Source organism: Salvelinus alpinus, chromosome 2, assembly GCF_045679555.1.
Source record: "Salvelinus alpinus chromosome 2, SLU_Salpinus.1, whole genome shotgun sequence".
Classification (NCBI taxonomy): domain Eukaryota; kingdom Metazoa; phylum Chordata; class Actinopteri; order Salmoniformes; family Salmonidae; genus Salvelinus; species Salvelinus alpinus.
The window spans coordinates 87,048,744-87,061,366 of NC_092087.1; the positions used below are offsets into that span (position 1 = coordinate 87,048,744).

Here is a 12,623-nt window from a genome sequence, read left to right on the forward strand (position 1 = left end):
TTGTAAAACATACATGCAGACACAGCATCATTCAAAGACTGGAGTTTGATACACCTGGTATTGGATATGACAAAAAAAAACGGGCTAAATAGCGATTTTCGTAAATTAACTTCATGACAAAAAAAATATGCATAATCGTTTGTCTCTATATCAACTAACATATTCCTCTCATTTGTACATTTTTTGCTTGACTTGTTATCACGTTATATTTACTTACATTTGTTTCCACCATAATGTTTTGTCAGACATCTTTGATGAAGAAAGTCACCAGGAACGAGTGGCTCGCATCAAATTTGTCATTGGAACCACTCAATATGATTGGTCATATAAAAACCCTGGGACCCAAATGCATGATGAGTGCTCTAACTCCCCCTTGCGGAGGTCTGGAGCGATGAAGCCATGACGCTGGGTACCTCGCAACTTTTAAAGGAGGAACCACTGTATATCATTAAGATCAAGAATATAACAGGTGGCAGAAATAGCTTATATAGAATAATCTATAATATCCCTGTCTCTCGCTTGGAGAAATGGTTCCAATTATTGTATTAGTTCTACCGTTAACTTTAATCACTTTATCCCAGTGTTAACCAGCCCGCCCCACACTAGAGACAACAGCCCTGTTGTCAATACCTAATCCATCCATGTGCCTGTGTGTATCAGTAAAATAATCATCCTTTACACTTTTTATATTGAGATGTATTTTTTAAATGTAAAAGGGTAATACCAATTATTTTAGGAACGTACAGTCCTATTCCATCAGAGAACCTACACAGGTTTTTAATTATATAATCCTTTATCCTAGTCCTATAATAAATCTATTCATATTTATTAAGTTTTATCTTAAAAGCTAACCGTTCCGATCACATCGGCGAACAAAGGCCACGCTATATAATAGATTTTAAGTCAAGATATACCCAACCTATACAATTAGGCCATATCACATTAAACAAACAAAAAAATGACCTTGGTATTTCTAATGTACAATCTTCAAATGAAATACATAAAAATCATAAAGAAAAAAGGTCAGCCTTACCCATTCTCACCTTCTCCTAAATCAAAACCTGATATTACGCCCATAAAGTCTGATGTTCTGTCACGTCCTGACCATAGTTGTGTGTTGCTTGTTTTAGTGTTGGTCAGGACGTGAGCTGGGTGGGCATTCTGTTGTGTGTCTAGTTTGTTTCTGTGTTCAGCCTAATATGGTTCTCAATCAGAGGCAGCTGTCAATCGTTGTCCCTGATTGAGAATCATATATAGGTGGCTTGTTTTGTGTTGGGGATTGTGGGTGGTTGTCTTCTGTCTTTGTGTTCTGCACCAGATAGGACTGTCTCGATTTTCACATTTGTTATTTTGTATTTTGTATAGTGTTCACGTTATCGTCTCTTCTTTATTAAATCATGTTGAACACTAGCCGCGCTGCATTTTGGTCCTCTCCTTCACCCCAGGAAGAAAGCCGTTGTAACGGCTGTCGTTTTCCTCGGACGAGGAGAGGCGAGAGGATCAGACCAATATGCGGAGTGGTTAGTGTTCATAATGAATTTAATATATCGAAACTGAATTACAAAACAAATAAACGAAGAGCAGAAAGCAAATACAGTACCGTGTGGTGAAAACACAAACACGGAAATAAACACCCACAAAACACACGTGAAACCCCGGCTGCCTTAGTATGATTCTCAATCAGGGACGCCTCTATAAGAGGGAACGCAACTCCCTGCTACAACTCAACTCTCTGAAGTGCAAGAGGTATGGACTGTAGGTGCGAGTAAGGATGACACAAAAGCAGAATTTACCGTTTACTAGGATTTATTTCCTACACGGTAATATGGGGAAAAGGGGCTGGACGGAACCAAAGGAAAGAAAGTAAATATCAAAGCTCCTCCTCTCCTATCTAACCTGCCTACCCACTTAACTTAGCACCACCTGGTGCCCTAACCAAAATACAGGGGGTGGTCCGCCCAGGTCTTACCTAGTGGGCCTAGACAGTGAATATACTACGGGTATATGTATGCCCTCGGGCCTCTTGCCTAAGCACTCCCTAAGTGTCTTCCCCTTCCCCCCTGGGAACAAATGAAACAGAATAATTATTAACAATTTCACAAACACAGGATATAGCAAAGCTGCTACCAACAACAACTAACACAGTACATACCAACACTTTCTGATACACAACCAACACTATATCACAATCTAATGCTCCAAAAGGATCTCTCTCTCTCTCTCTCTCTCTCTCTCTCTCTCTCTCTCTCTCTCTCTCTCTCTCTCTCTCTCTCTCTCTCTCTCTCTCTCTCTCTCTCTCTCTCTCTCTCTCTCTCTCTCTCTCTCTCTCTCTCTCTCTCTCTCTCTCTCTCTCTCTCTCTCTCTCTCTCTCTCTCTCTCTCTCTCTCTCTCTCTCTCTCTCTCTCTCTCTCTCTCTCTCTCTCTCTCTCTCTCTCTCTCTCTCTCTCTCTCTCTCTCTCTCTCTCTCTCTCTCTCTCTCTCTCTCTCTCTCTCTCTCTCTCTCTCTCTCTCTCTCTCTCTCTCTCTCTCTCTCTCTTATGATTTCTCTAAAACATTCAATCTCCCTCTAATCTCTTCTGAACAGAACACTGGCTTTTATATCTTCAGGTGGCAATGGTGATTAGAGTCAGCTGCTTCTTGACGAGGGGGCGGGGTCAGCTCCAATCATCAATTAGCCTGGGGTCGACCAATCAGCTGGTTGGGGAGTACTTCAGGAAGCCATCTCCTGAAACACACACACTCAAATACAAAAGCTACAACACAGAAACTGGGGAACGTAACAGGGACAACGATTTACAGCTGCCTCTGATTGAGAATCATACCAGGCCGAACACAAAACCCCAACATAGAAAATCGCACATAGACAGCCCACCCCAACTCACGCCCTGACCAACTAAATAAATACAAGAAAAAGGAACAATAGGTCAGGAACGTGACAGCCGTTACATGTTACATATTGGCTAAATAGAAAAAGGATAAGTTCATCATACCCATTATGAATTACCATAAATGCAACAGTATTTTAAGTCCACATAGTCCACGGTTCCATACTGCATGAATAAAAAATAATTGTAAAAAGTTGTTCATGCAAAAAAATATGTTTTTGTAAAAAACCTATTCATCCATATTTGTACTGTGTAATGCGGTGACTACTTCAGGAGGTAGTTATCACTCACATCCACGTTGTAATCTTCAAGTCCTTGAACATTTGATTGTTTACATATAATTTATCGACCACTAGACGAAGATTCTGCTTCTCTGCTCAGAGCCTTTGAAAGTGTGGTACAGGGCACGTTGTCTCTCCACTATTTCATGAGGAAATTGTTCATTAATAGAGAATGGGGTGTTCTTCAGTTCCCTACCCTGTTGTAACAAGGCCATTTTCTTTTTGTAGTGGGTTAGCATAGCTACGATCGGACGGGCCCTTCCATCTGCTCTGCCACCGAAACGGTGAGCGCTTTGAAAATCAATTGTATCCACCTGTTTGTCCGTCATCTTGAGATGACGTTTCATGAACACCTTGACTTTTTCCTCCGTTGACTGACAGTATTTGTTTTCATCCTCCTTTATTCCCACGATATTATTTTTCATACTTCTGCACTTTAGATCAACTTTTAGGGAGTCCACGATAGTTTTCAATATCTTATTTTCCGCTCGTATTTCTTCCATGATTTTATTACTGTAATCCATTCCTGTTTTTAAGGCCTCAACCTCCCCCAGTAGCCCAGGCTATAGATCCATTTTTTTAACTGCTCGTCCATGCTTGTAAGCAATGCTCTATCTTCTGGAGACATGGTTTTAAAAACATCCCCCTCCAATGTTAAGTTTGGAATTTTAGATGGCAGCTTCCCTCTCATTTCGCTCGCAGAACTCAAGGAAGGTTTTTCTCTTGTTCGCTTCGATATATCAGTTTCTTTTAAGAGCATATCAAACTGCTGATCAATAAATAGTTCCAGATTCTCTATATTATCCAGAATGTTTGTTTCGTAGTTATCAGCTAATCCTACATGTTTTAATAATTCATTGGACAAGCTGTGCCTACCACGTCATCAATCTAGGGCTCTTAGACTATTGACCATCAGCAGAAAGAGACCTAGTGGTGATACAGGCAGTCGTAATTATTTAAGTGTGCAACACATACAGTACACACGCACAGTCCCACACATTTACATTAACATTTAAGTCATTTAGCAGACGCTCTTATCCAGAGCGACTTACAAATTGGAAGGTTTATACATATTCATCCTGGTCCCCCCGTGGGGAATGAACCCACAACCCTGGCGTTGCAAGCGCCATGCTCTACCAACTGAGCCACACGGGACCACACACACACACAGACCCACACAGACCCACACACACACACACACACACAGACCCACACACACACACACGCACACACACACACACACACACACACACACACACGCACACACGCACACACACACACACGCACACACGCACACGCACACACACACACCCACACACACACACACACACACACACACACACACACACACAGGAGGGAGGAGAAAACACATTAAGAACACATTCCTAATATTGAGTTGCACAGAGAGGCATAAAATATTATTCAAAAAGTACACACACTGTACACTGGGTTACAGTAATAGAAAGGTCAAGAATGGTTTGACAAAAGTCTGTCAAAGGCAAATCGATTGAAATACATAGTCAAATGAATTCTAACTTTCTACAAGGCATAAACTTTAGTTTAAAGGCAATACTGAAATGAACAAAACATTGATCATCTAGGCATGATCAGAGGGAGGGAGGGAGGGAGGGAGGGAGGGAGGGAGGGAGGGAGGGAGGGAAGGAAGGAAGGAAGGAAGGAAGGAAGGAAGGAAGGAAGGAAGGAAGGAAGGAAGGAAGGAAGGAAGGAAGGAAGGAAGGAAGGAAGGAAGGAAGGAAGGAAGGAAGGAAGGAAGGAAGGAAGGAAGGAAGGAAGGAAGGAAGGAAGGAAGGAAGGAGGGAAGGAAGGAAGGAGGGAGGGATGGAGGGAGATTCAGATGAACACACTCAGCATCACTTTCCTCTCCTAGATAGAGCTCTACAGCCTGAATCATTTCAGAGTTTAGAGATCCTATTAGATTACTGGTTAGTACTAATATATGGACATTCTATCTTTATATGGACATTATTTGCAAATTACAGGACTAAGGCTACTACCGGTACTGTACAACAGAGGAGGCTGGTGGGCAGAGATGAGCCCATCCTCCTATATCTCTGCACATAGTACAGTCATTCTGTTCTGTATTTAAAGAAAATACATTCAAATGAGCTGCATTTTGTCTCTTTTAATAAATGTATGCCCACTCCTAAAATTAAGTATTGCATTTTGCATATGTTCTATTGAAATACATCACATCCCTTTCCTGACATGCTGTTGATGCATGTGATTGTCTTAAATCCCTGACTAGGCTACTTTCACATTGCTCACACACAGTAGGTTACTTCCTGTTTCCACACACTACCAGTAAGTTGACTCACTGTTCAATACCTCTCTCCTTCACTTCACTCTGCAAGTACTCTTGACAATATCTTGAAATATTGTTTTTAGTCATAAGTCATATACTTGAAGGTAATGTTTCATTTACTTCTTGTTATGTTTTGAGCTGTGTTTTGGTTGTTACATCAGGGTCAGTATTCATAAAGTATCTACATGTAGGAGTGTTGATCCACCCCCACCGGTCCGTTTAATTATGATCTAAATACCAGAATAGCACTCCTACTCTGAGACACCTTGTTAGTATGAACCTTGGACTGTGGTTTCATGTGTTTAGTCTAGGTCAGTTTATTCATTGGCATGTTTTTGAAATGTATCAGTAGAGAATACCAGTAATAGCAAGGTATACAAGATTCTGCCCCAGATCTCAAATAATTATTCAAGGTTAAAGGTTTAGTTTTTTTGACATATTTATTCAAATACAGTACAATGATATTCTTACTCACAAGAGACCTCACCATACATAAAAAATAATATGTATCCTCCTATATTTGGGGTTCTGAGAATAAAACAGCTTCAGAACTGTCACGCCCTGGCCATAGAGAGGTTTTTATTCTCTATTTTGGTTAGGCCAGGGTGTGACTAGGGTGGGCATTGTAGTTTCTTTCTTTCTATGTTTTCTATTTCTTTGTGTTTGGCCGGGTGTGGTTCCCAATCAGAGGCAGCTCTCTATCGTTGTCTCTGATTGGGAATCATACTTAGGCAGCCTTTTCCCTCCTATGTTGTGGGATCTTGTCTATGTGTAGTGGCCTGCGAGCACTACGTAGCTTTACGTTCATTTTTGTCGTTGTTATATTGTTTTTGGTTAGTTGCTGTGCGCTACAGAACTTTACGTGTCGGTTATTCTCTCTTGTTTTTGGTGTTCATTCAATAAATTGATGATGTACGTTTACCACGCTGCACCTTGGTCCACTTCTTCCACAAACAACAAGCGTAACAAGAACAATCAATGCAGAAAGAAAGTGTGTACAGTACCACAGATCTGTTCAATAAGTGGTTGTTGTTGTTGATGACGATGATTGACTTTATTGCATCCATTATGAATTTTTTGCATCATATAACATGTCATCTTCAATAGAAAGATGTAGATAGACATGCAACACATCACACACATTACATACATTGTGCAATAGACTTACAGACAGACAGTATTCACATAGACAACCATATAACACAATACAACACAACACAATATGAGCCTGGTTCATTTTCAGTAATGAGGCCCTGTACCCCATTTACAGTTTCTACTTCAATGTATCAGGTGGAGTTATTCACCAGCTATAGAGTGAGTTGTTGTTTATGTTTCTAAGACTGCAGGGTGGGAGATGCAACAATGGCCTTGAGAACAGCAGGAAGTGTGTTGGTGGTCTTTCTCTGGTCTGTAGCAGGTATGGTCTCATTCTTATCTTTTAGTTGCTCTGTTTATCAATCTACAGACATTTCTAAAAGGATAAGAATCGTAATGTTATTCTGGTGTGTTCTGTTAGGAGTCTCCACTTCACTTAAATAGTTATCTTTCACACCTCATTGAGTGATGCTTTTCTGTGGTTTCCATTCACACTCAACTCTGCAACTATGGCAACAAAGTGTGGACAAACCCTACTTTCAGTGTGAGCCAATTGGCCTTGTCTTTATTCTGATACCATTGTGTTGTGTTCCGCTACTGTTCAGTGGTACTGGGAAAGAATGGCTGGAGTGTGACTTACACCACTCAGAGTATCTGTGTCTTGAAGGGGTCAACAGTGGAGATGTCCTGCTCTTACACATATCCCAGTGGTACAGTCACAACAACCTTCTGGTTCAATAAAAATGATGCTGAGGGAAAACCTGTGAGTCTGAGTGATGACCCAGACTACAAAGGTCGTGTGACGTACCGTGGAGATAAGAAGAATGGTCACACACTGACAGTCAGAGACCTGAGAGAGAGTGACTCAGCTACGTACAAGTTCAGATTAAAAAAAGATCAGACTGGAGGGAGATATACTGGCAATCCTGGAGTCACTCTGTCTGTCACAGGTACAGTTACATTCAATATAGTTAAACTGTTGAATTCCATTTAGTTCAGGAACATTGTCTTGGTTTGTATTATAGTCTGTATAACATAGGATTTCTTCCATCTTTGTATTAGAGTGATAAGTCAGTGATAAAGGGATTTACAGTGATATTGTTTATTCTCCAGGTCTTCAGGTGAAGGTGACTGGTCGATATCGGTACAAGACACTGACCTGTAGCACCACCTGTACTCTGACTGACAACCCCACCTACATCTGGTACAAGAACGGACACAAAGTAAAGGAGGACACTTCCAGCCTGTACTCAGACTACTTTAGTGATGCAGACAGTTACTCCTGTGCTGTAAAAGGCCATGAGGATCACCACTCTCCTGCAGTGTGTGAGTCTAGACATTTTTATAAACATTTCAGATAAATACAATTTTGTTTTTGTTGTGAGACTAATGTCAATGAATCAGTAAATATGGATCATTATTTAATAATTATGGTTGTCACTACTGTAAACTATTTAACTAGTGTTCTTCTACTTTATAAACAACATCAGTGTATACTGGTAGATATTGTAATTAAAGATTTATAAAATGTGTTCTGTTATCTACTTGTGTTTCAGGTAAGAAGTGTTGGAGTGTGACTTACACCCATCAGAGTATCTGTGCCTTGAAGGGGTCAACAGTGGACATATCCTGCTCTTACACATATCCCAGTTATCATGAGATCAAAAGAGCTTTCTGGTTTACTAAATGGTCTGGTATGGAGGCTGAAGATCTGAGCTCAGTACCAGGGTATGAGGGTCATATAGAGTACCTTGGGGATAAGGAGAGTGACTGTACCCTGAGAATCACAGACCTGAGATTGAGTGACTCTGCTGGGTACAGGTTCAGATTCATAACATCTGGAGGAAAGTTTTCTGGCTCACCTGTCTCCCTGACTGTCACGGGTAATCTGTCACTCATCTCACATCTATTACTGTAATTACCTTATTAAGGGCAGTCATACAGACACAGTAGTGGTATCTGATGGAAAAATACCAAGTGTAATATTTCACATAAGAGGACATATATAGGAGGATATTAATGGTTTATTTCATTTTATTCTAGATGTTGTGTTGGAGATGGATCCTACATCTGTGTCAGAGGGGGAGAGAGTCACACTGACATGTAGAACCAAATGTACACTGGACCCCATCACAGCCTACAGTTGGTATAAGAATGGACAGCCTATACCAAACAGAAACACCTACTCTCCTGTCTATATCCTGTTCTCAGTCAGCAGTGAGGATACAGGCAGATACTCCTGTGCTGTAGAAGGCCATGAGGATCTCCCCTCTGCTGAAGAGACTCTCACTGTCACATGTAAGTACATGGGGTTTAAATCTTTTGTTCGGTATATTACAGTAACATTTTAGTGACAGATATTAGCTCCAATGATACCTGAATTGATCATCTTCAACAAGAGGGTGAATCTAAAAGTCCTTGTGTGGAAAAGTTTATAAAATATTTTTACCTGATCTAATTTCTACTCTTACTAAATCCACTGTCTTTTACATCAGATAAACCAAAGAACACCTCAGTGTCAGTCAGTCCCTCTGGTGAAATAGTGGAGGGCAGTTCAGTGACTCTGACGTGCAGCAGTGATGCCAAACCACCTGTGCAGAGTTACACCTGGTGGTACAAGAAGAATGGAGGTGACTATCAGAGTATGACAGGACCACAGCATGTCTTCAGTCAAATCCAGTCATCTGACACTGGAGAGTACTACTGTGAGGCCCAGAATGAGTTGGGGACAGAAAGGTCTAGGACCATAAACATGGATGTGAAGTGTGAGTAAAGTACAGCTCAGTGTTCGAAAGCTAAGGTTGCAAAAACGTAGTAATGAAATTAAGTAGTCGTTAAGCATCTCTAAATGTGTTCTTGTTCATGTTTTGTGTAAGTGATAGTTTTAGAACGTTCTCTGAGAATTTAATTTAAATTAAAATTCCATTTGGACATGACACGTAATGTGAAGTTGTAATATAACTACTGTCTTAATAATCTGGCAAATTCTCTTTTACCAGATGGCTCAAAAAACACCTCAGTGTCAGTCAGTCCCTCTGGTGAAATAGTGGAGGGCAGTTCAGTGACTCTTACCTGCAGCAGTGATGCCAACCCACCTGTGGACAAATACACCTGGTACAAGAAGAATGTAACCTCACCAAAAGCATCAGGACAGAGTTACAGCATCACTAACATCATCTCTGAGGACAGAGGAGAATACTACTGTGAGGCCCAGAATGGAAGAGGATCTATGAACTCTACAGCTCTGATGATCATTGTAGCAGGTAAAGTTACATCTTCAATACTTAATACAAAACTACATGTTTCAATCTAATGTTAATAATTATACTTTCTCTTATTACACCTTAGTTTATAACTATACATTGGGTTATAAGATCCCTTAACAAGTACTGCATAAATGTCCTGTAATTAAGTTTATTTTGAGTTTATTATATCATGCAATGTACTCATATCATCCATATTTTATTATAGGGAAACAAACCTCAGTTCTGTCTGCAGCTGTAGGAATCATAGTGGTTGTTCTGGTTCTCATCCTCTGTCTCTCTGGACTCATGTGGTTCAGGTGAGTGAAAATGCATATTTTTATGTTGTTTATTATTTAAATGTAGCACTCTGATTTGTTGTTAGCTTCATTAATTAATTAATTAATTTATTCATGAATGTGCAAAACAGGAAGAAGTCCTCCAAATCCCCCTCTGTCACAAGAGATACAGCAGATGATGGACAGGTGAGTGTTAGAATCAGAAGATGACTGTGATGACTGTGTATTGCTTTGTCAAACTTTTCCACTCCTCATGTTGTCTGTCCTCTCTCTCCATCAGGGAGACTCTAGTCCAGTGTATGACAACATCTCAGGCATGGCCATGACCCCTACTGCAGCACAGACAGCAGGCACAGACGACCAGGATGACGTTCACTATGCCAGCGTCCACTTCTCTCGCTCCAAAAACCAGGAAGTACCTCTGTACTCCACCGTCCAGCTGCCTCAACCACAGAAACAGGACCAAGATGTCCAATATGCTGCTGTGAAATTCAACCTCCCCAGTTCTGCCACCCAGTGAGCATATTCTGCCATTACAACAACATGTAGTCAATACTAGAACATTGTGAACACACAGCATTAAAGGAGAAGTTTGTTTGTTTACAACCAAATCTGGATGGGGGGGTGGGGTGGGGGTTGGAAAGTTGAATCTCATTTACTGCATTTCTACACAATTAAAAATAGTTTTTGGAAAACAGCAAAAACAAGCAAAAATGTCCCCGGCCATTATGACCTTGGCTGCTGTGGGTTATTTCACCTCAGTCCATCTACCAATACATAGCCTATTAGCTATTCAGTTGTAATGTTATAGATCTGAAAGGGAGGAAATATGGGAAATGATTCACACTGACACACTAATCACAGAAGAAACAGAAACCTGTGACATTTCTAGAACTGTGTTTGCATGTTGATAGTATTATAATGTAGGACTATAGTGAAGATAGGTGCTGTGGAGATGTTCATATTGAAACATATATGTTTTATGTTCCTGAAGTGTTTGATTAGATCAGTACAGAGTTTCATCAGGGGACCCCACATGGGCCCCGACTCCAAGTTTGGGAACATCTGTAAAAACCTCTCCCTCTGCTTGCTTCCTCTCGCTCTCTGTCTCCTTTACTTCTACCTGCATTGCAGCCTGCCTCAGCCTCTCCACTGATCGCCACATCACTGTCTGTCTCAGTATTCTACTCTCTGTAAAGGACTTAGTAGTGTATGGTTTACTCCTGCTGAAGTAGGCTCTGTTTAACGTTAGCTTCTAACTTCATCCTTCTAGCAGGCTAAGTAATACTAACCAGACCCCTTCAATGTTACTGCAATAGAAATGTCTGCTGCAGCTATACTCCAACCTGACTGACATTTTATTTAATTTTTATTTCACCTTTATTTAACCAGGTAGGCTAGTTGAGAACAAGTTCTCATTTACAACTGCGACCTGGCCAAGATAAAGCAAAGCAGTTTGACACATACAACAACACAGCGTTACACATGGAATAATCAAACATAGTCAATATTACAGTAGAAAAAAAAGAGAAGTGTATATACAGTACAAATGAGGTAAGATAAGGGAGGTAAGGTAATACATAGGCCATGGAGGCCTAAGTAATTACAATATAGCAGTTAAACACTGGAATGGTAGATGTGCAGAAGATGAATGTGCAAGTAGAGATGCTGGGGTGCAAAGGAGCAAGATAAATAAATAAATATTGTGTGGAGATGAGGTAGTTGGATGGGATATTTACAGATGGGCTATGTACAGGTGCAGTGATCTGTGAGCTGCTCTGACAGCTGGTGCTTAAAAAGCTAGTGAGGGAGATATGAGTATCCAGCTTCAGTGATTTTTGTAGTTTGTTCCAGTCATTGGCAGCAGAGAACTGGAAGAAAAGACGACCAAAGGAGGAATTGGGTTTGGGGGTGACCAGTGTGATATACCTGCTGGAGCGCTTGCTACGGGTGGGTGCTGCTATGGTGACCAGTGAGCTGAGATAAGGCGGGGCTTTACCAAGCAGATACTTGTAGATAACCTGTAGCCAGTGGGTTTGGCGACAAGTATGAAGCGAGGGCCAGCCAACGAGAGCATACAGGTCGCAGTGGTGGGTAGTATATGGGGCTTTGGTGACAAAATGGATGGCACTGTGATAGACTGCATCCAATTTCTTGAGTAGAGTGTTGGAGGCTATTTTGTAAATGACATCGCCGAAGTCGAGGATCGGTAGGATGGTCAGTTTTACGAGGGCATGTTTGGCCGCATGAGTGAAGGATGCTTTGTTGCGAAATAGGGAGCCGATTCTAGATTTCATTTTGGATTAATACAGTATGTATCTATAAGAGACTATTTACCAGCTCTGCACTCATTCTCTGAGAGTTATTTTTTGAATGGGGGATATCTTTAGACACGGCGGGACGGTTTTAAAAATGGTCTTTTGTCCGATATCTCGCAAACACACTATTAGCAGAGCAACCTGCGGCCTGGGGTAGTTAGTTTCACGTCGCCCTCGGCC

The 12,623-nt window shown here is 41.0% G+C and overlaps 1 protein-coding gene and 1 long non-coding RNA gene across 3 annotated transcripts in view; one reads left to right on the forward strand and one right to left on the reverse strand.

Annotated features, from left to right (window-relative positions):
- The window catches only part of LOC139568076 (uncharacterized), a 245,886-nt gene that overhangs the window by 72,951 nt on the left and 160,312 nt on the right, over window positions 1-12,623 (reverse strand). The gene's annotated exons all lie outside the window — the stretch shown is intronic.
- LOC139568064 (B-cell receptor CD22-like) overlaps window positions 6,241-12,623 on the forward strand; it is a 114,269-nt gene continuing 107,886 nt past the window's right edge. For both annotated transcript variants that reach the window (XM_071389758.1, XM_071389759.1), the window contains exons 1-5: window positions 6,241-6,906; window positions 7,190-7,534; window positions 7,698-7,910; window positions 8,141-8,467; window positions 8,628-8,882. In XM_071389758.1, the coding sequence (XP_071245859.1) occupies window positions 6,852-6,906; window positions 7,190-7,534; window positions 7,698-7,910; window positions 8,141-8,467; window positions 8,628-8,882 (1,195 nt within the window). In that variant the 5' untranslated portion in view covers window positions 6,241-6,851. The remainder of the gene's footprint in view (window positions 6,907-7,189; window positions 7,535-7,697; window positions 7,911-8,140; window positions 8,468-8,627; window positions 8,883-12,623) is intronic.